Source organism: Medicago truncatula, chromosome 8 (genome assembly GCF_003473485.1).
Source record: "Medicago truncatula cultivar Jemalong A17 chromosome 8, MtrunA17r5.0-ANR, whole genome shotgun sequence".
Classification (NCBI taxonomy): domain Eukaryota; kingdom Viridiplantae; phylum Streptophyta; class Magnoliopsida; order Fabales; family Fabaceae; genus Medicago; species Medicago truncatula.
The window spans coordinates 1,283,527-1,306,842 of record NC_053049.1 but is presented as its reverse complement, the minus strand read 5'-3'; the positions used below and the strand labels follow the sequence as shown (position 1 = coordinate 1,306,842).

The following is a 23,316-nucleotide window of genomic DNA, read 5'->3' as shown; positions in this document are numbered from 1 at the left end:
ATTGAATGAATAATAACTGAGCACTCCAAAAATTGTGGGAAGTAAACTTGGGATGTTTGTTAGGGTTAGGGCACACTGTACATTATAATGCAAAGTCCTCCTAAGTTAGCCCTTGTGTGACAGTGAGAGCTCTAAAATGAGCTCTAAAATGGTGGTAAAAGGCATGGAAGATCAAGTAATTCCTCTCATGGAAGAATATAAGCCAGTTATTAATACAAGGTATTCTGACCTTTTTAATTTATAACCTTTTGCTTTTGATTTTATTTATTTTTTCGATTCATAAATGTATGTATATCTCATGTACTGTATCTCATGTACGTATCTATTTATTCATTGTTGCTTATAGCGATTGTGAAAAAGGCATGATAAAAGGGTTTGTGGAGATGGAAGAATCTGATGCAGTGTATGTAATACTCAATCCCTTTAATTTACCGTCACTGCTTTTTTTTAGGGTCCGTTTGGGTGAACGTTTTATTTGCCGCTTAAAACACAGGCATGCTAAATAAGTCAATCCAAACTGACCCAAAAACTCTTACAAACCAATGTATGTATATAATCTCATGAACATATGTTAATAGGCAAGCAACTTCCATCGTCGCCCAGGGCACAATAACCCTATGCTTGATATTGGCTATCTTCCTTATACTAAGTCGTAACTTCATGGCAAAACATGAGAATATCATCATGGTCATACTCGTCCCTCTTTATTTATTTATTCAATTTGGGCTGTGTTCTGTTGCGATAACCTTCCCTGTTGACAACCGCGTCTTTGGGATCTTATTCATGCTTGTGATATTTAGTGCAGTTTCAGTCATAGAAGTTAGTATTTTCTCATGGACTGTTGCTAGCATCTTTTTGATCTTTTGGGCCATCATGTTTCCACAGCTTCTCATTCGTCACTGGAAAGTCATCTCTACTGAGGATGTTGTATTCTCAAAAGGAATTCAGAGATTCATAGCAATTATCTGTGTCATTTCCATACTTTACACTATTAAAAGCATAGTCTACAATATTTATGTGTAGTTTCGAATTTTATTTATATCTCAATAAAGATTTGATGTGCAGATTATTTTGCGGCTCATCAATGTTATAATGATCCGTTTTTTATAGTTTATTTTCTTGTTGTCAGTTATTTTCTAATCTTTTTTCTATTGCAGAATAATCGTTTTAGTTTGAATTTGTGTCGATTTTGAGTATCATAATGAAAATCAACTACAAAACACATCTATAATCAAGTTTTTGCTGTTTTTGATACAATTTTGCTATATCCTAAGAATCATCATGAAGTAATTCATTCTTAGTAATATAACATCAAATTCAAATATTTATATATTTAAGCTATTAATTGTTGGATTAAGAGAAATCCCACTTTATGATTCTCTTGTATCTCTTTTGTTTGGATTGAAAAACTTGAGAGAATGAATTTAGAGACTTTTGTGTAAAATGGAAATAACACACTTGTTAATTCTATATTCAGTTGACATGTCTTATATTCACACAATGATCACTACTTTGTTCACATACACACATAAAATCATATCTACCATACAACAGAGAAAACGAAAAAACTGAAAAACTAACAAAGAGTTGCTTGCACAACACACAAGCTCGCTTATTGTCTAAATTTGAATTAACTCTCAACACACATGTTAGTCAATAATTCAATTCTCATTTGATCTCTTAGTTTTTGAAACTCACAAATAAATATTGATGGAAAAATATCGTGATAGCATGTCTACACAAAAATCATAGTACAAAAGGAGAAACGTAAGTTTTGTAGCATTTAAGTGATAAACTGAACACAAGGCTTCAATTCTACTAATCTTGCAGATATGAGGTAGAAAAATAGCAACCCATCATAAAAGTAGTTTTGATAATAATTTCATAGAGGTCGAAATGTGCTCATATCAACAAATAAATGAATTTTATTGCTTAATGTCATTCCATTGGTACCTTTTCAGTCACATTAGCTCGAGCCGTCTGATGTCTCTCTCTCCACTAGTTATGTCAAAACTTGAATTAGACGTTGGATATGCTTCTTCAAAACCTTGTGGATACACAAGTTCTAGTTCAATTTTCTAGTTAGTTTATGGCAGTGTTTGTATTTCTAATTTCTTATATGAATTGCAATGAATTTTACCTTTAAATTTCTCCACTATCTTTCATCTTAACAGTTAGAGCTAGTGATTCTTTCAAAATAAAAAATTAGAGCTTGTGATGACTTGTTCATAAAATAATAAGTTCATTTACAAATCCACTTAAGTTAACATGAGTACATTTTTAGCAAATGAAGAAAATCGAGACCAGGCACATTGTTTGTTTATGGACACCAAAACCAATGTACATTGTTTGATGGTGGTGAAATTTATCAAACAACTTCAAATTTTAAACAATAATTTTATTTTTTTAGGCGAAAATAATAATTCTTCTTCCATTAATTTTCCTCAACTCATAATTTAATACATTCATTCAAAGCATATACAATCAATAGTAGGCAATCTGATGTGACATATCGTCATTAACAACACATCCTAGATCCAAAAAACAATAGAACTCAAATTCAATAATTCTGATAAGCAGGCAAAATCTGATACTTTTCAATAAAGTAGGGAATAAGTTTGTATATGGAGAAATGGAAATGCGATTAGGACATGCTGGTAATAGGTTTCAAATGCACATGTCTATCATGTCACCAATTGCTATTTTTATTTTAGTATGTGTTTATGGTAAAATCAATTTATAGTATGGTTGTATATACACCACCACCATATGAATGAAACAATAAATTTTATTGTACGACCCTATAGCAATAAATTTGACTGAGGCAAATAGACCAACCAGCTGATTCAGATCAGATGACACTTATGTAAATTTTTCTTCAATCCCATTATTCTTAACCCAGAATCACATGTCTTCAATCCCCTTTTCTTCATTATCTTGACTCAAATCCACCTTTATCCTTTTCTTCCCCATAAACTCAACACAACAAAAACCCAGAACTCTCACAACCTAAATCCACCATGAACCTTTTTGAATCTTGCTTCAAATCTGCCATTAATTTTATAATTCAATAATTCTGATAAGCAGGCAAAATCTGATACTTTTCAATAAAAAGACATTTTTTTTATTTGGTTTGAGATACCCAATTTGACCATCATTAGTAATGCTCTGAAAACATGAAATACAAAAATATCAAAATAGCGTCTAGTGAAATATGAAGATAAGGTATTTTTCTGGAATACGCAAATTGCAAATTGAGATATGAGCAATTTGAAAGATTAAAACATGATGCATTTATCCTTCAAAGTCTAAGAATGAGTATTAGAATAATCTCTATCATTTTTAATCAAAAACTTGCAGAGCACGCTGAACTGTTAATTAAGAGTTAATTAAGGTGACTTCTTCAGTCAAACATGTGGGGAAGTGGCCTGACAGCCATAAATGCATCCACCATCTGAAAGAAATAAGGAAAATGAAGACTAAGTAAGTTTTGGAGCATATAAGTGATAAACTGAACAGAAAGCTTCAATCCTGCTAATCTTACAGATATGAGGTAGAAAAATAGCAACCCAGCATACAATTAGTTTTGATAATAATTTCAGACACTGAAATGCGCTCATATCAACAAATAAATATTGAAATACATAACATGAATTACAAATGAACAAGTTGGTACCTTTTCAGTCACATTAGCTCGAGCCGTCCGATGTCTCTCCACTATTTCTGTCAAAACTTGAATTAGACGTTGCTTCACCTCACCAGTTAGCATGCGTCCTGCTCCATACTCCTAAAAGAGAATGGTAAACTTGTCAGAGAAGAAATTAAACAAGTCTTTCTTTAGATAAATGTAAAAATAATATAGCAAAAAGGATAGAAATATGACCTTCTTTATGTGTTCAAGTTCAGCATCATCTTCCAGGAAAAAAGAAAGGTATTTGATAGGTATATCTACCTGAATAATGTCATCCATCAAATGTTTAAAATCTTGAGCTATAACGAAATGTAAAGACTAAGAAGTACCAAAGAAAGACAAAGGAATTGACTGGCCACAAATGGAGCATGGGATTATATCAGTTTTTGCAAGATTAAAACATATATCAAATTAATCCATTTTGACTCTTGTTTACGTATTTGTTACAAGGAAACAACGAACTCTTCATGAAAATAAATCAATAAGAACTTACATTACCTCAAGATTTGCCCCTAATTGTCTATGTTTTTCTATAGAATCTTGCCCGCCGGAGAATGCATATCTGTTTACCTGCAGATAGCCACACGTATACAGTGTGTGATGAACTTACAAAGTGGATGCAAAAAAAATGAGAAAGAGTTTGCTCAGAAAGAGTGTGAAGCATAGCGGGGAGAAGAGCACAAATTAATAGATTTTATGATCATCATTATTATAGCACAAGATTTACTAGAGTGGGATCTAGTGCTAGGTAACTAGACTGAACATTTCAAGGAAGATTGTAAGCAAACCCTTTTGTATCTTGCATATACACTAGTAGTAACAACATCGACAGATGAAGATTCTAGAGCTAATTAGTATCACAATGTACAGATAGATCTACAATGCCTAAATGTAAACATTACATTATAAATCAAAGCTTTAAAACGAACTCAGAAATAAACCTTATTCTTTATATCTTTTGCAGAATCAGTCACATATATTGCAGAATTGGGATCACTTGCAGACATTTTTCCTGTTTCTCCCTGCAAACCAGTTATATTCGAAAAAAGCATTGAGCAAACAGGCAGAACAAAACATACAGTTATGCAGGAAGAGATTATTATCAGAGAGAAAATTTCGAAGGCTACATATATTGATTGTGTCCCAAATGAGATTCATGAAAATGCAGATTAATGACTATGACCCCCGATGTTTGTATTAGCAAAATATATGAGAGCAAATGCAACGGCAAATATATACACGAACTTGAACAATATTAGTTTGTCTTAATTTGATAAATTGCCATTTTTTTGCAACATAATAATACCTGTAATGCAGGGAAAAATGATGATTCGATCAAAGCAGGCTTGTTGTATCCGATTTTAGGAGCAACATCTCGTGTCATTCTAAAATAAGGATCCTGTAGTTGTCATAAAGAAACACAGTTACAATCATGTCATTCTAAAATAAGGATCCTGGAGTTGTCATAAAGAAACACAGTTACAAAAGAACAGGTAAAGTTTACAATGCACATGCATCCAAGATCACATTTTATGCCGAGAAAAAGCATGACAATGTCCGCATGGAAGATATTAGAAAGAAAAGATGACATGAACATCGGGTTACATTGCAAAGGGCATAGGGAACCGCTTGAGTAGATATTAGCAGCAGCTCTTGATCGCATCTTTTAATAACACATAGTTAAGGTATAAAATACCTAAGAGAAGAAAATGCCAATTGCTGTTAAGTTAAAAGCAGTGTTGTTGATGGCGGATGGCAGTCCATGGCAGAGAGCCAAAATCCTGCCATATGGGCCACTTTGTGGCTCCACCATATCGTATTATGGAGGAAAATCCCACCATATCGGCCAAAATTGGGCATGGCAGATAGCCCAAAAACACCGATATTTGACAACACTAGTTAAAACAGATCATTTTTATGATTTTCTTTTTCCATTCAATATCTACAGGTGTGTTTGAACATAATGATGTCTCAAAAGCAAAGCAAGAAGTTTACAGAAACATAGGAACTTGAGTCCTGATATCACCATGGTCATACTAGTCCATCTTAAATGAAATCAACTATTTCATATAAAAACATCAGACAAACAAACCTGGTCGATTGCACAAGGAATTAAACAACGGAGATTCCCTTTGCCTTCAAATAGATGCGGAAATGAACTAGGAAATGATGGAGCTGCCTGCATAAACAAAACAAAGCGCATGGAACCATTTCCAAGTAACAAACGCAAAATATGTATCATTGTCAAATGAACAGGATCATAAAAAGAAACTAACGCAATGCATGTACGTTAAAAACAAACACATATAACACTAGTTTACAAACCCAGGATTGCATAAAAGTTCACAGTATGTAGATGAAGATCCATCTGATGCCTGAAAACCTAAAGCTGAGGTTTATAATTCTTTATTGACCATAAGAATTGTTGAATATTTCATTTTTGACTCACCAATAACCGAAGTGCTAGAAATCTAGAAGAAATTATCAACTTGATAATATCTCATGATTAAATTGTTGAATGGCATCTTCACATTATGCATGAACTTATTGAAGTCTTGCACTCATGTCTATGAATCCTAACCCATTTATAATTTTATCCAGACTCATACTATTACTAAAGCATAGAATATATTCTCGTCTACATATACCTTAATGTCAAGATGACAATAGCAACAACAGATATTGATGGGGAAAATGATTCGTTAGTACAAAATCCTGTGATAATATGGCAAAAATATTATTTGGTCCCCACTTGACAATAACAACTGCACAGCTTAATCTGAAGAACAATACAAACAGCCAGATGAAAGAGCTTCCCAATAAGAACTCACAGCTCAACGCAACATTTAGAACGATGCATTATGATAATCTTGTATTAGTGAAAATGAAGATAAAGTGACATGGGAAGCCAACACTAATGGTCCAAGCCCACACAAAAGAAAACGTGTAAATTAAAAATTAAGCAGAAATATTTCATGACAGGTACATTTTACACGGGGAAGAGATGGACCATACCTGCACAGGTGGAAAACTAACTTTTCCAATATGATCTTCCCCAATGAACCCAAAAATGCCAACAACCTGGTTATACGTCACACGCTTTCCAATCTGTACCATGTTTCTGTAGAAGGCACTGGAAAAGGAATTTCTTCTGTCAGTGTGTAGTGATTAGCGATGCAATCAGTGTTGTTATTGTTTTTCTGTTCCTAACAGTTGTAGTAGTTAGTTTACCGTTAGGTAACTGCAACTGTAATTGTAACTGTATATGTAGGTTCAGTTAAGCCTAATAGAATCAATAAATACAAGTGTAATAACTAAAATTATACAATGAAAATCATTTTCATCAGAAACAATATCAAAGTTCTTCCATTTTTCTCTTAATAGAACTTTATTGTTCTAAGATGACGGGAGTTATAAACATCTGTGTGTGTTTAAATTAAAAAGGATATCAGATTGTGAAATTTCTCCAGCAACATTTATTTTAGAACAGAGACAACTGAATTCAAAATTCACTCATTTTTTTCTCAATCATGATGTGTACGAATATAAGCCCCAAATCAATTTAAATTTTAAACAACCAACCATTATTTCTAAATATGGGACCCAAAATAGTTAATAATGCACAGTACAGTGAAGAATATTTCTGGTCTGTGCTTAACCACAAACATTCATAGAAAAATACAATTGTGCACAGGATTTGATTATAGTTTTTGTTCTTAGGTGCCATCAAATAATAATCACTTAGATATCATGAATCCAAACAACTGTCTATGTTGCATTAAGCCTAGAAAATGATAAAGGTTATGTTAGGCATATGACAACATCAGCAAATCTTTTTCGAATCATCATAAAATAGATCAACTGATGTGATAGTGTAGAAAGCATGAAATCATTTCCATTTCCTAATTCAGAATTCATTTTAAATCACATTCTTAAGTTTGCAGGTGAAATTAGTTCTTATTAGATCAATTTTCAAGTAGTGTATAGATATATGTTCTTATGAAATTCCTGCAACTACAAATAATCCAAAATTCTACAAAATCTCAAGAAATAATAGACAAACATGCTTGAAAAAGAAACTTCAAGAGAAAACATGCATTTATATTTTATATTACAAGTGACTCACCCGCCAACATAATCGAAATCAGAAAAGATGAATGTCTTTGATACGTCAAAACCACAAGCAATGATATCCTTTGCATTCTCCCTCGCAAGTCTTCGGCTCTCCTCTATAGTAAGATTTTTCCACAAGAACTTCTCATCATCAGTGAGCTGTATAACCAGAGGAACCTTAAAAGCCTCTTGCAAATACCTACACAGCATTTACCACCACATTAAGTCGTCAACAAACATCCTCAGGAATCACCAAAACTTTGAACTCAGGTTCATTTCCATAATCCACTTATTTAAGTATCTAATTTTGCACCACCGTTATTTAATTTCTATTAACCTAACATTTAAGCATAGCTACATCACTAAAAAAAGATGAACAAGATAGTGTGATTACTTGGGGGCACTTTATGACAATAAAAATGTAGCTAGAATGTGAGACAGTAATGATCTACACATAACTGAGGTGGTACAAATTGAACTCTGATTCGTCTTGTTCCAATGGCACTAAAGAATGTCACATAATAATAAGTAGTAACAACTTTAGATTTCACTTTCTTAATCGTATGGCAACACAAATGAAGTATAATATATGAAAACTTCTACACTAGAAATAGCTTATACCTTAATAAAGTTGTTCACACTCATAATAATTACATAAAACACAACACATATACAAATTTCGATTAACTATTTATTTCAAATGTAAAAGGTTTGAGCCCCTATTGAATAAAAACTCTTTTTTTGGAATACACAAGTGTTAGTAATTCGTTGTTATGTTTCCATTTTCTCCTTCACTGGGGATGAACCCAGATCCTTTAACTCCTTCAACGCTTAGCTAAAACTAGTCGAGCTACCCAACCTGCTATTGAATAAGAACTTAAACTTAACTAGATATTTTACCAAATCACTCCCTTAATCCTAAAATAATACACTCTCGAACTCATAATTAGATAAATGTGACACCAAATTTACACACTTGAATCAAATTTCTTTATGAAAATACTCACTTTGTGAACATGAATGGAATCAAATGACCCAAATGCAAAGCTTCAGAAGAAGGTCCACGTCCCGTATACAAATAAAAATTCTCTCCCTTTTCATATGCATCCAAAATCTCAGCAAAATCACTGCAACACACAAATCAACAACAAAAAAATTCACATTATCAACTAAAATTCCATATTCAACTTACGAAGCACAGACTCCAACATAACACACAGCACATACAAATAATAATTTCATGAAATCACATAATTCAATGTAATTAAGTATGACAGTGTCATGTCACAATGACACATGTCAGATACCGATTTTCAATCAGAAGTGTATAAAGAGAGGAAATGATACCGGTGAGCGAAAAAGACGTTGCGACGGAGGAAGACATGAGCGGGCTGAGAAGTGAGTTTCTCAACGCGTTGAACGAGAGATTGATCGATTCTTTGACAACCGAAACGGTCGATGAGTTTGTCGTAATCGATTTTGCCTCCGTTGCCGGCAACTTCCCATGGAGTGACCACCTGCTCCTCTTCACTGAATTTGTTGTTAGTTTCAGTTGATGCTTCCATTTTCTCCGGTGGTCGGAGATTGTTGCCGCCGGCGCGTGAAGTTGGTGATAGATAAGTTCAGAGTAGGTTTTCAAGTGTTTAGTTAAAACCTTACACAATAGTTGTCTTTTTTTTTTTTTCCTCAAAAAACTAATGTCTTTATATAGTAAACAGCCAAAAATATATAAAAAATTTAGAGAAAATGCAAAATCCCCCTGAAATTGTTGATTACTCCCTCGGGACCTTATTATAAGCAACAAAAACAAAAAATCATCAAAATCAATGCATTCATTGATTAATGTAATTTTTTGAATACTTTTACAAATATACCTTCATTAAAAATTGTGAAACATTAAATACACTCACTAATATCTAAAAGAGAAACATTAAATAGGGATAGAAAAGTCATTTAAGCAATAACTTACACCTTAAAAGTTGTGACATTTTCTTATAAATAGGACCGAATTTTTTTTTCAAAAAAATTTTCTTCTATTAAGGACCGGAGGTAGTAGTTTTTTCCGTTATACAAAAAAGTTAATGGATCTTGTTAACGAGTGTCTCGGATCACTCTTTAAGCTTTCTAAATTAAGTAATATCTCTTTAATAATGTCAAAGTGTTCAATTTTCAATGCACTTTATTACACAAACTTTTAGAAAAAGTTACCATTTAAAGTGTTTAACTTTCGGTGCACTAGTTAACATTTCCCAAAGTTAATTAAGGACGGGTTTAAGTAGACGTCATGAAAATAGTTTTAGTAGAAATTAAGAATCGATTTCACTTCATTAATCTAAAGAGTTAATTAAGGATGATTTAACATCATTGCTAAGGAGAAGTAGACGCATGAACATAGTTTTAGTAGAAATTGTTGGAGTTTTAAACATGTATTGACTGCATTTTTTAAAACATTAGTTCTAGCAAGATGTCAGACACGATGTCTTAACACGTTGGTACGACATCATAACGTGTCTTGTTCCGCTTACTAAGTTAACCCCAATTGGTTGTTAAAATCAATCTTATAATGATCCGCATTATATTTTTTTGGAGTTAAAATCATTTTCATTTGTTAAAAACAAATGGATAATAAATAGAGATGATCTTGACTCTGTTTTCTTATAAGATTTGTTTCTTTTAAAGGAAACAAACTTACCTCAGAAGAACATTACAGGACGAGGACAACACAAAGTTATAACTTCTTTAGCCATTTTATAGAAGGTTAGAGTTGATTATAAATTATAATGTCTCCAAATAATTTTATAACAAGGTTAGAGTTGTTCATAAAAAGAAAAAATGTTCAATTTATATCTAAAATATATATTATTAGTAACATTATTTTTCATGCTCCGAGCAACAACTGATATGTTTTTATAGCTTGGATACAAATTTTAAGAACAACTAAAATCCCTCTTTACCAAACACAATTTTCCAACTTTTAAGAACAACTTTAGCTTATTTTCATGAACTATAAAGTTTTCATTGTGATTGTGGTAAATCAAACCGTTTTCATTGCATATATATAAGTCAAGCCTTGCTCATATATCAATTTTTTGTTATACTGTCGTCATGTTACTGTTTGCCTAGTACACAAAGTCCATATACACTAATGTATAAATAATACATGATTGTCATTATCAATAATACTTTGCCATAAAAAAGATTCTACTGGATACCCTTTAACTTTTTAATACTTTTAAAGTACTGTTAATTGCACTTCACTTTTACTTAGATCAATATAATAGGAGGAGTGAATGAGTACAAAGGAAATTTACCTTGAAATTTTTAAAACTTATAGTTAACTAAAAAATATGTCCTATCCAAAATAGATACATAGCCTAAAATTTGACTGCATAACTTACTTGAATTTGACCATTGAAAATGATAACCAAATCCCTATTATTCCTCAAATAGCTTCTACTAATTATAGTGAACATCATTGATGATCCACACATGGGATTTCTTGTTAACCATACAAACCTTCAAGTTTCAGACATAACAATGGAATTTAACTATAGGTCATGGTGCAAATTAACTCAAATGAATCAATGTTTCCTTTGTTTCAAGCATACACTTCTTACATTATACTTCAAATCAAGAATTGAACTCCAAGACTATGTATCATTACTTGCAATCCACATTAGCAAAGTCTCACATCAAGAACTTTATTGTGTACAACGCTTATATACTATATATATGATATGAATTGAAGTGGATAATTTATTCAAATCCATCATAATAAGGTGCAAGAAAATATACTCACCCAGTAGAGAAAATTCAAGATGAAATCCTTTGTTTACAACATTTTCTTTGTGTTCTTTTTTAATCTCTTAACCAAAATCCAAGTTTCATTAGCAGATTGTGACAACCTACAAGACACATGTCCATCAATTTCACCAAATAAACAAACCATATTCATCAATGGTCTACCTTGCAAAAATCCAGCTAATGTAACAGCTCAAGATTTCAAAACCAATGAATTAAGTAACGCTAGTTCTATGGACATTTTTGGCGCATCCGTAAAACTTGTCACTGCTGCTGAGTTTCCAGGGCTGAACACTCTTGGTCTCTCGATTGGAAGAATCGATATCGATAATGATGGCTTAGTAAACTTCCATTATCATCCTCGAGCTACTGAAATGATCTTTGTTAAAAAAGGTGTATTACTAGTTGGGTTTATTGATACACAAAATCAAGTTTTCCAAAATGTTCTCAAAGTTGGTGACGTTTGTGTTTTTCCTAAAGGTTTGTTCCATTACATTCTCAATCAAGGTTTTGAAGAAGCTATTGTCTACTCAGTGTACAATAGTCAAAATCCTGGACAAGTATCTATCATTCCTACAACTTTTGACACAACATTGGAATCTGTAGAAAAGCTGAAAAAGAAAATTATCTCACTTTCTGCTTCTCAAGTTCATGGTGATGTTATCAGTTCAACCTCTTAGCCATTCATAATATTGCTGCCTTTTGACTTCTTAAGTATTGGTTCTCTAATTCAAGTCAATTCTTACAGTGAATAAACGAATATAGTTTTGATTTTGTTTGGTTATTGAGATGGTCCAAGTTACATTCTGTATTATTTATTAAGCTAACTAGAAAAGGAAAAAAAAAACAATGTCAATGTTTATACAACAATGCTTGGGAATAATGTTATTTCTTAATATGCTTGGAGTTTATATTATGATTGCACTAACGCTGATTAAATTTGCAAAAGACAAATTAGTTCATTTGTGAATAAATTCTTTTGTTATATATTTCCCTTGCGTATATCTATTTTTCATGGTGAATCATAAGGGTGAAGTCGTGAACCACGCTTAATGTTTCAGCCTAGTATTTTCTTTGTTATATATTTTTATCAAATTTTAAGTTTCTAGTGTAACATGTATTTTTCTTGTAAAAATTAAATAATATATGCATACAATACAACTAAATTAAAAATTACAACTAGACAAGACTTTATGTATTATTTATTAAGCTAACTAGAAAAGGAAGAAAAAAAAAAAAAACATTGTCAATGTTTATACAACAATGCTTGGGAATAATGTTATTTCTTAATATGCTTGGAGTTTATATTTCCAATTAATAATATTATGATTGCACTAATGCTGATTAAATTTGCAAAAAACAAATTAATTCATTGGTGAATAAATTCTTTTGTTATATATTTCCCTTGTGTATATCTATTTTTCATGGTGAATCATAAGTGTGAAGTCGTGAACCACGCTTAATTTTTCAGCCTCGTATTTTTGTTATATATTTTATTAAATATAAAGTTTCTAGTCTAACATGTATTTTTCTTGTAAAAATTAAATAATACATGCATACAATACAACTAAATTAAATATAATAACATAACTTGAGGAACCATCAAAATAATTAAGCCAAGACAAGATAACCTTTGAATTCATAATGCTCTTTCAACTAAGGAAAAACTTTCATCCTTAATCAAATTCCATGTGGTATACAAATAATTCAAATGAATTAAAAATGATAATGATAATTAAAACAATGACATTAGAAATAGTAAATAATGATGAATATTTTTTTGAAGGAAAGTAAATAATGATGATGGAGAGCTCTATTATTCTGATATACATTAACTGCTAAAATAACAAAACTGTCCTTATTGTTGGACCTTGAGTACTGGGAAGGCTATTACATCTCTAATGCTGGGAGAATTTGTCAAAAGCATCACCAGCCTGTCAATCCCAAGTCCCTGGAAGGAATATAATCTTAGTAAATGAAAGTTAAAAGGAAGGAAAAAAATTAACCAAACAAAGACATGCAAACAGATTATGTACCATTCCAGAAGCTGGAGGCATTCCATACTCCAAAGCCGTTAGGAAATCTTCGTCAAGAGTCACATCGTACGAATCATCCTCATTCTCTATTCCCTCTTTTTTATCACCATTTGTGGAAAGAGCTGCTTTTTTCTTTTCATGTTGTCTAATTTGATTTTCTAGGCGTCCTCGCTGCCAGGTAAAAAAAAAATGCAACCATTTTGTTCACCCTCAAACTATTGCTATGTTGGTAAGTCATTAAATATGTGTAAATGATTGTTTTTTGTTATCCATGCCATCTAGTTAAGGTGTTATTGCAGATACAACAAAAGAATAAGATAAACTCTTCTAAACTAACAATCACATGAAGATAAACCCACATCGTAACATGCAGAGAAGTCATAAAATTATCTTATATTCATCTCCTACTAGGTTTTTTTTTTTTTTTTTTTCCCACGTTGTATAGGATGAGAAATAGTTGACGACGAACACATCGTTTTTTGTTTGTGGTTAGTTAAACCAATACAAGCTGAGATGCCTGAATGTGAAAAGTTCGGAAGCTTACCTGATCTATAGGATCAGTCAATTCGGAGAATGCATTGCCTAGTTCCCGACCACAAATGAAAAGTTCAAACCTCTCAGTCAAACCTGTGGATCTAATGGAGGATCAAGTGTAAGATTAAAGATAGTATCTAGAAACAGGAAATGTTGCAACAAAAAGTAGTGAACAATGGTGATCAAAATCCAGGAATAATATGAATTGATTAGAAAATTTGACTTTTGTGAAGAAAACAAGGGGCAAAGCCAATTGATAACAGAAAATTTTAACTTCAATGAAATGGAATAGAAAGTTGTAAAAGAATGCTGATAAGAGATCCAAATTGTATGGTACTTTGGGTAAAAGACTCAACAAAATCAATAACAGCAAAGAACATAATGAACATTACACAATATCTTCTAAAATGTGTATACCTGCGGTGTGGTTTAGCCAATGGAGATATCTCGATTGGGTAGTCTAAAACAAATGTAGGCTGGATGAGCTTTGGTTCTACATATATCTCAAAAACCTAAATACATAATAGAAACAGACTAGTCAATGTATGCAAGTTCAAATTGACAATAAAACAAATGTAAAAAATGTTGCCAGAAAGGGATGTCAATATATATCACCACCTCAAAAATTTGATTAATTGCAAATATAACAAGCTTTATCAAATAAAATGAATAAAATATTGCCTATATCAAAGATAAAATGTGAAGCCAATCAACCTCGTTAAGTAGGTGGCCGGCAGATTGGCATGCTTCAATGGAAGCTTTATCCTTGTTATCAAGATTCTTTCCAAGGGTACTCAGAGTAGCTTGTTTTGCAACCTCGAGATCATTTCCCAATTCATCGAAATCGATCCCGGAAATTTCTTTAACAAGATTGTGCATGGTCTCCCTCCTCCAGGGCCTTTCCAAACATATCTCAACTCCCTGTACAGAATCATTACACCCGCTTCAACAAATTTGTTATTAAAAAATGAAATTTAAAGAGAAGACTGTTGAAGTTTTAGGCTGGCAAGAACAATGTTTACCTGATAATCAACGGTAAGCTTTCCGTGAACTGCAAGAGCACACTGAGTGACAATTTCCTCTGCTAAATTCATCATGCTTTGGTAGTCTGAGTATGCTTCATACATCTAAAAATTAACTAATATGAATACATTTCAGATATAATTCAAGATACAGTGAGAAGTACAAACTATAAAATAATACAAATTAAAATATCATGTAAACATTGTTAAAACAACTAGCTTGAAAGCCTAAGCTATGAAAAGTTAGGGGAGGGAAACATTATATATGCCCGTCTCAAGTACTAAAACTAACTTAAATTTTCAGGGAACATTTGAAAAGACAATTGTTGATTCACATTAGGATTTGAAAAAGTTTCACGAGGGTTGTTGGAATGTTGGATGCTTGAACAACCCTGTTTTTTATTTGATCTTGGGATTAGATATGTGAAGATTGGCAACAAAGCATATAAGAGGGCAGCCAAGTGCTTGCCATAATGGGATTCACAACCCTTTCCCATTACAAATCAATTGCATATTTGTAGGTAGTTTTACCTTGCATTTGCAAGAGACTAATTACATGACTCAAATCCATGACCACCAGTCACGTGGCAACAACTCCAATGGCTGTGCCATGCGTGATATCCAAAATAACATCAAATCATAAGTAATGGAAGCTTCAAAATCTCACTTATTAAATTTAAACTTTGATTTACCTCTATAGTTGTAAATTCTGGATTATGACGAGTTGATATTCCTTCATTTCTAAATATTCGACCAATCTCGTATACTTTTTCAAACCCACCCACCTGCCATAAAGAAAAACTTTAAAATGGTTAACAGCTAGACTAAATCAATAACCTTGTTTATGTGCACAATCTCTAATTATTACTAGAGGATGTCCCATGATCAAGACATAAGTTTTTCAAAAAGTTGACAGCTAAAACAAGTGAAGTTCTCCTTGGAAGGAAAGGATGTATTCTAATTATTATACTGTACAGACAGATCAATAATTAGAATCAATATCTAGGACTATTAATCTAATTCTTTTGCATTACATTTGGGATGAACACTAAACCTTACTCGTGATGAATATAGCACTAAATCCTTAATCCTTACTAAATAAGATAAAAAGATGTTGATTCCTCAACATTTCCTTGCATTAAAAAAAAAAACGCTTTTGTAAGCTTTTTTCTGAATGTAAACTGATCAAGGACTTTACAAATAAAATAAAAATAAAAATCTCACCAGCATTCTCTTTAGGTGCAATTCAGTCGCAATTCTCAAATATAAGTCTCTTCCAAGAGAATTGTGGTATGTCACGAATGGTCTAGCTTCGGCTCCCCCAGCTTCTCCCTAGTCAATGAAATTAATCAGGAAAGAAAGAAAAAAAAAAACCTCCATGTGCAAAATGCTACTGAATTTCAACAGAAAGAAACATAAACAAACATCATATAATTGTATTGCTAAATAGAAGACATAATAGTCTAAACATAAACAAAATGTACTGAATTACAACAGAAAGAAACATTTGAGTGAACATTAAAAAAATGGCAAGAAGGTGATGAAATAGATTTCTAAAATGAATGGCTACTTGATAAGTATTTAGAAGCACCGTCATCTAGTTACCATCAAAAGTTTAGTAGTAAATTGGTAATGCCAAGGAGTCAAACAAAAACACTGAAGGCAAAAAGAGGAGGCAAATTGGTCAAGGTTCTTATCATCAAATAGTTAGTTGAGTAAAATCACAACTAATGATGATATAATTAACAAAAATAGTAACAGGTGGCACAATGACATTTAATTGAGATGCTAACACTCCTATATCAATCTGACTTTCAAGAGAGCCAGACCAATGCATAAATATGAGAATAATCATAAGAGTATATAATGCCTACCAAACTAGCCTGTTAAAATATCAAAATTACTTATGAGACACTGACGCACTTAGCATTTTACAAATATTAAATAATAAATAATAGCTAATAATATAACATATTTCAATTAAATAACCAGCAGATTCCCCACAAGTACTTCTCCTGCAAAGAAAAATTGAGTAGGTACAATGAAAATCCACAAACCTGCAAAACTGGAGTTTCAACCTCAACGAAACCTAAAGAATCCATTGTCCTCCTTATCTCTGATACAACCTACATTAATTGAATTGATCAGAAAAATAATACAGATAGTAGCTAAATGCTTGGTCATGGATAAATGAAGTATCTCTTGTAAACAATATATCAGCAGAAGAAGATAATGTGAGGCTACGGTAATAAATGTACAAATCATATATCCGTTAATTAACAGCATACAAGCAAAAAAAAAAGTAGCATAACAGTAACAAGATAAAGGTGCTGATGTGTATCATAATTTATTGCAACCTCAAAGCCCAAAGATAATTAGCACATACCCAATCGTTTTACCAAAATTCCACTCCAAAACATTTATAGCAATCATGATGATAAATAATAGAGATATATCAGCAGATGCTGATGTAAATCATAATGTATTACAACCTATTAATGACCAAATACATTCTAATACAAATATAATTTGAAAACCAAAAATTTGAAGAATAGTATAGTATAAATTATAATACAAGGATTATTTATAGCTTTCATCCTTAATCACCCTAATTGAAAACTTGAAGGATAATTATATAATAGCAAAGATTTAGCGCAGGCACACATGTACTGGTTGAGGTTGAGATATATGACATGGCTGGTAACTTGCATTTAAAGATATGAAGACTAAGTTGCAGCCACATCTTTTTACCATCTAGTTTATTTTATTTTGACGAAGTGAAAGAGAGAAACATAGAAACTGCGACATTTCGGGCTTAACGAAAAATACACTTCCTATATATGTTGAATTGCAATAATAACCTACTTGTTATTCATTGAGTTTTATTCCTAGACTATTATTTTAGATTGTCTTATTCGACAATAAAACATAAAATTTTAATATATAACTAAGAGAAGCAGCAATGATTTCCTTAAGCAGATAAAGTTTAGAAAGTAAACTACCTTGGCTCTTTTGCGGAACACATCAGCTACCTCTGGATTTGCAATCATATCTACATACCTAACCACAAGTAGACAGAAAACATGAAGAGATATTTGTAAAACGGGCTGTCCAATTTTCAGTCCAAGGGTGAGATGAAAAAGTATTTACCAGAGAGATTAAAAAGAATGAAAGATGAAACTATTTACCAGAGATGAAAAAGTAAGAAAGAACATGGGATTTGATATACTCCAACAAAAATAGAATAAGGTAGAAGAAGAGAACTATGTAGTACAAAAGAATTTTAATGAAAGAAACATCACTGATAAAATACCAAATGCATTAATAATAGTGTATAACAGCAATGATAACAAGTAAAAGGGAAACAGATACAATATTGAGGTACAAGCTTACCTCTGGCGATAGCGTATATCTATATCAGTTAGACCGTGATATTTGTCAGGAAGTGGAAGCAAAGATTTTGTAAGGATTGCAAAAGATAGCACACACACAGAAAGTTCCCCTGAAGACAATAAATAACATGAGAAGGTGGTAAAGCTCGATTTAAAGAAAATTTCAAAAGGATGCCCCCCTATTTTTGCACTTCTTGAATTATTACAAATTACAGTGTGTAAAAAGTGAAAGGAAAATGACATGTATAAAAGAATATAAAAATAAGATAAAGACCACATTTAAAATTCTTGAAAGACCACAAAGATACAAGTCAAACATTGAGTACAGTTAATCTTCCAACTTAATTTGTCCTCACTCATTAGAATGGTTTTCTAGATTTCTTGAAACTGAAATGAACATTCCACTTTATTCACTTTAACATAAAACGAATTATCCCTTTACTTAAAAAAAGGTATCTCCCTAGACTGGCCCGTCCCAAATAATAGGCAAGTGATATTGCAGTAAAGATGGTTGTTTTTGAGTTGTATATCCTTGGATTGGTGAATTCAATGTAATGAGTTATTAAGCAGAGTAACTCCACTCAAAGTGAGTTACTTCCTGAGTGACTTGATTCCTCCTCGTATATAATATATGTTGGCAGAGTTTAACATATCTATTCAATGTAATGACTTCAAGATTCTATATTTAAAATCTTATTTAGTTGCCAAAGGCACAAAAAGAAGAAAACATTGTGTCAACAACCAACTTTCACAAGAGGTTATGATTGACTTTATTGCATCTATAACAAGCCCCTAGCACAAGATCCATTTGGGCTTTAAGGGTGGAAAATGCACATTCGAAAAGAAATTCCAATTTAAATTAAAAGACTTGTTTTGTTTCTCTGTACATTACATCCAATCTTTGGTTGTAGCAATCACTAGGTTTGCATTATTACAATATTTACTAGCATCACTAATATAAACTTTAAAATATTCTCTAAAGATCAACTTAGACAGCGTATCTGTTAGATAATATCCTTATTGTTACGACGTTTTGTTGAGCTAATTAATAATGCGCTGATAAACAAGATTCTCAAAGGTTAATTGAAGCCCAGGCTTGGGACTGTGGTTTTAAGTCTATCCTTTGTGAGACAGATAGTCTTAATGTGGTTTCTGTGTTGAAAGAGACCCAGTTTATTGGCTACTGCATGTTTGCTCATGTTTCCATGGAGATTTTGGAGCTTATGAGTTGTCCCTGGAAAATGCAAATTCAACATTTTTTTTAAGGAATGTGATGTTTGTGCTGATCATTGAGCCAATTATGGTGCTAGATATCGTGAGACTTGGAAGTTTCGGAGGAACTACCCTCCAGATATGGGATCTTTACTGATTGGCCTTGCTTATTGTACCAAAAAAAATAAACATGGATTCCCAATTATTCATGAATCCTAATCAATTAAAAACCCAGACCAACATACAAGGAACTGCGAAAAAGTGGAGACCAAAGTAAACAAAGGCAAAGGAAAATTATGAATTATCTACTAGATTTGTCAAAGGGAATTTAGTCAATGAAGAGAAAGGATATTAATCTTCAAAAGTTTAGCTATCAATCTTCAAAAGTTTAGCTATTCAATAACTAACTTTCCATTATCGTAACTAGTTCAAGTCAAATCTTGAAATTTATGCAAACCATATGCAAGAGTAACTGCAGCATGACTTACATAGACGCTAACGCTACACAAGGAAAGGTAAAAACACAACGGAAACAAAGATGACAGAGCAAAGTAAGTCTAGTAAGAAAACTGTCAGCTTATCTATTCACCGAGATAAGTTCTCAAATAAACAATGTTTGAATTAATCCAACCAGAGATAAGTTAAGACTTTCAGTTGGAGTAAACACGTGTTTAGTGTTTACATTGTAATCTTCTTTTAATTAAAAAGCGAAACATTTATGAAATTATAAAGTCCCAAAACTCTCATCTTCACTAAGATACTAGAGTTAGTATTTATCAAGTCGGAAGCAAACTTTCAGTATCTTATCTTAATTTACGTATATATATCGAAAACAAGGCAGATACAGAGGAATTCACAAAAATCATTGGTCAAGAGCAAGTCCATACTTTAATTTTTTACATGGTGGTAACACAAAAATCAGATGCAAATCCAGTATAAACTATAGACTTTTGGGCTGAAGATATAGCATGCATTTGCAATGCATGAAATAATTTACCGAAAAAACCAATTCCTAGGTAATACCTTTTTCTGTGCGTTTAATTGTTCCTCTTGCACCTAGTATATCACCAATATCAACATATGCCTTCAACTGCTCAAACTGATCATCAAGTCTCTCCTTTTCACAATAGAGCTGAAACATATATATTAACTTCCGTTAGAATCTACCAACAACATTTATCATAAAGAACAAATATAATTTATATCTTTTCAAAGTTAAAGTGCATGTACAAAGACAGTAAAAAGAGTAAGAAACCTGAATTGTCCCTGAATCGTCTCTTAGTGTCAAAAAGGCAAGCTTTCCAAATGCTCTCCTAGCGATAATTCTTCCCGCAATAGATACATGATCATTCTCACTATTAGTTTCTTCACCATTTCCTAAATCTTTATATATATCTTGTAACTGATTTGCACTGTGCGTTTTGTTCCACTCATAAGCATAGGGATTGTGCCCCTTGCTTCTAAGTTCTTCAACCTACAAATATACAAAGCAGAGTTGGCAAAAATTACAAATTTTGTTGTTCAAGTGAGAAAACAATTTTCCCAAAATAAAGACCATTAGTTTATCCCTTTGACAAAAACACAACAAAAATTCATCACATTGTTCAAACTAACCATAATCAGAGAGAGTTCCACTTAGTCCCAAACAATGAAATTGGGGCCTATTTGAAATTTGGATTGACTTATTTGAATTTATATACTCACATAAGCACTTGTGCGACTACTTGCGAGAGCCTATGAACTTTCCCATAGGATATTTTCAACTTATTTTCATAAGCTCTCCAGGATAGCTTATGAAAACTGCTTAAAGCTTAAATAAAAATAGTTCGACTATATTTTTTTTTCTTTTATTATAGAAATAACTTATACATAACCACTTATATGATAAGTATTTATACCATAAGTGCTTAATAGTAGCACTGACACTTTTGATCGAATGTGTATCCGGTGTCCGACACCGACGCATGTTATTACATTGGATTATGTCATTTTCTCAAATTACTATTAGTGTCAACATGTTTGTGTCACATCCGGTAGACGTGTCTATATTCGTGCTTCATATGCTTAATTAAGTTGTTTGTCCTAAAAGAGCTGACATGTCTTAATTTCTACTACATCACCACCACCATAACAACAACAATCAAGTCCCGCCACTAAGTGTGTGTTTGGTTTCCCCTTTACAACACGCAAACTCACGTTTTACAAAGAACGCAATAATGTTCTATCATATATCTTATCTCTATCTATCTCCAACTCATTAATTTTCACTGTATAACCAAGAAACCAAAATTCCAAGTAAAATACAATAAGAATAGTTTTTTTACAAAAAATGTAGGAGCAAAAATACAATTGTAATTTCATTCAAAAAGAAAATTTTGAAGCTTGAAACCAAAAATACTACGTAAACAGCAAAATCAACAACATTGAAGTTATTCAGCGAACACTTTCACATTACGAAAGTTTTAAATACACTCAATCAGAGCAAGGTACCTTCTTCAAGCGCATGGCTCGAATAGACTCCCTATCGGAGGTGGAAGTGGTGGAGGACGACGGAGAATTACGGCGGTTGCGACCGGAGGAGGTGGTTGAAGAAGAAGAGGCGCGGATAAGAAGCGTGCGAGGTGTTCGACGAAATGCGTGAATGAAATTGTTCTTCAATGGGTTCCATGTTAGGTTCAACAGTTTCAGCGCCTCCACCATTTTTTTCTTTCTATCTATCGAGTATCAAAATGTCAGCTTACGTGTCTCTGTTTATTATGACTTGGTTGGTTATTTTCGTAATTTGCTAAAAGCATTTTTTAAAGATTCTAAATTAAAATATTATCATTTAAATAAAAAAGTTAAATATATATATTTCTAAAAAAATAATATTAATTAAAAGTTTTTAAATAGTGCCATTTTAAAGAGAAATACTGAGAATATTATCTTAGTATGTGGTATCTGACCTCCTGTTTCACACGTACATATGAACCATAACAGTTACCAATAATATCAGTCACTATTTAAACATAATACATTAACAAGGCATATGATCAAAATGATATTAATAAATAAAGTTAGAGGACCCAAATAACACAAACCCTAACGTTTATTTGAATAAAACTAACAGAAATGATTAAATGTAGTAACGGTGAGAAACTTAGAGGACCGAAATAAATCAATTTTTAGTTAGAGGACCAATCTGATACCAATTAAATAGTTAGAGGACCAAAAAAGTAATTTATCCTTTTTTTTAAGAAGGTATTGGTGTATTTACCCAACGTTTCCCGGGTTAGACATATTCAAGAAAACCAAAAAATTATATGTATGGTATCCGCAAATAAAATTTATCACAGATTGGTAACAGTTGAATATCTTAATAGGTACACTCGAATAGAATAGAATAAATCATATTATAAATACTCGTAAATTTATAGATGCACAAACAGAGAAAATTAGCTGGATTTAGTAAAAAATATTACCACATAGAATATGATTAACTTTTTTTAAGTTTTCGGAATCGCATAAATCCGTAT

At 32.1% G+C, this 23,316-nt stretch overlaps 3 protein-coding genes across 5 annotated transcripts; 1 reads left to right on the top strand and 2 right to left on the bottom strand.

Moving 5' to 3' along the window:
• Window positions 1-2,682: 2,682 nt before the first annotated feature.
• On the bottom strand, window positions 2,683-9,492 carry LOC25500099 (tryptophan--tRNA ligase, cytoplasmic). 2 transcript variants are annotated; one of them, XM_039828964.1, is made up of 11 exons: window positions 9,152-9,492; window positions 8,812-8,931; window positions 7,818-8,003; window positions 6,707-6,824; window positions 5,784-5,870; window positions 4,998-5,090; window positions 4,633-4,713; window positions 4,190-4,261; window positions 3,884-3,952; window positions 3,677-3,787; window positions 2,683-3,048 (listed from the first exon to the last, which is right to left on the bottom strand). In XM_039828964.1, exons 1-11 carry the CDS (start codon window positions 9,367-9,369, stop codon window positions 3,043-3,045), a joined length of 1,161 nt encoding a protein of 386 aa, XP_039684898.1. In that variant the 5' UTR covers window positions 9,370-9,492; the 3' UTR covers window positions 2,683-3,042. The 2 variants fall into 2 exon arrangements, with proteins under 2 accessions (XP_039684898.1, XP_013443881.1); XM_013588427.3 differs by lacking the exon at window positions 2,683-3,048 and adding an exon at window positions 3,178-3,454.
• A 2,074-nt stretch (window positions 9,493-11,566) lies between these two features.
• Window positions 11,567-12,592, top strand: LOC25500098 (germin-like protein subfamily 3 member 4). The gene has a single exon (XM_013588425.3). The coding sequence runs from the start codon at window positions 11,623-11,625 to the stop codon at window positions 12,283-12,285; it is 663 nt and encodes a 220-aa protein (XP_013443879.1). The 5' UTR covers window positions 11,567-11,622; the 3' UTR covers window positions 12,286-12,592.
• A 640-nt stretch (window positions 12,593-13,232) lies between these two features.
• Window positions 13,233-22,538, bottom strand: LOC25500097 (lysine--tRNA ligase, chloroplastic/mitochondrial). 2 transcript variants are annotated; one of them, XM_013588423.3, is made up of 14 exons: window positions 22,292-22,538; window positions 21,057-21,275; window positions 20,825-20,933; window positions 18,591-18,699; window positions 18,200-18,257; window positions 17,255-17,323; window positions 16,422-16,529; window positions 15,890-15,982; window positions 15,198-15,302; window positions 14,890-15,096; window positions 14,593-14,687; window positions 14,186-14,276; window positions 13,642-13,812; window positions 13,233-13,556 (listed from the first exon to the last, which is right to left on the bottom strand). In XM_013588423.3, exons 1-14 carry the CDS (start codon window positions 22,499-22,501, stop codon window positions 13,464-13,466), a joined length of 1,737 nt encoding a protein of 578 aa, XP_013443877.1. In that variant the 5' UTR covers window positions 22,502-22,538; the 3' UTR covers window positions 13,233-13,463. The 2 variants fall into 2 exon arrangements, 1 of the variants encoding a protein (XP_013443877.1); XR_003007476.2 differs by lacking the exon at window positions 13,233-13,556 and having other exon boundaries at window positions 13,775-13,812; window positions 14,186-14,268.
• Between the last annotated feature and the right edge of the window lie 778 nt (window positions 22,539-23,316).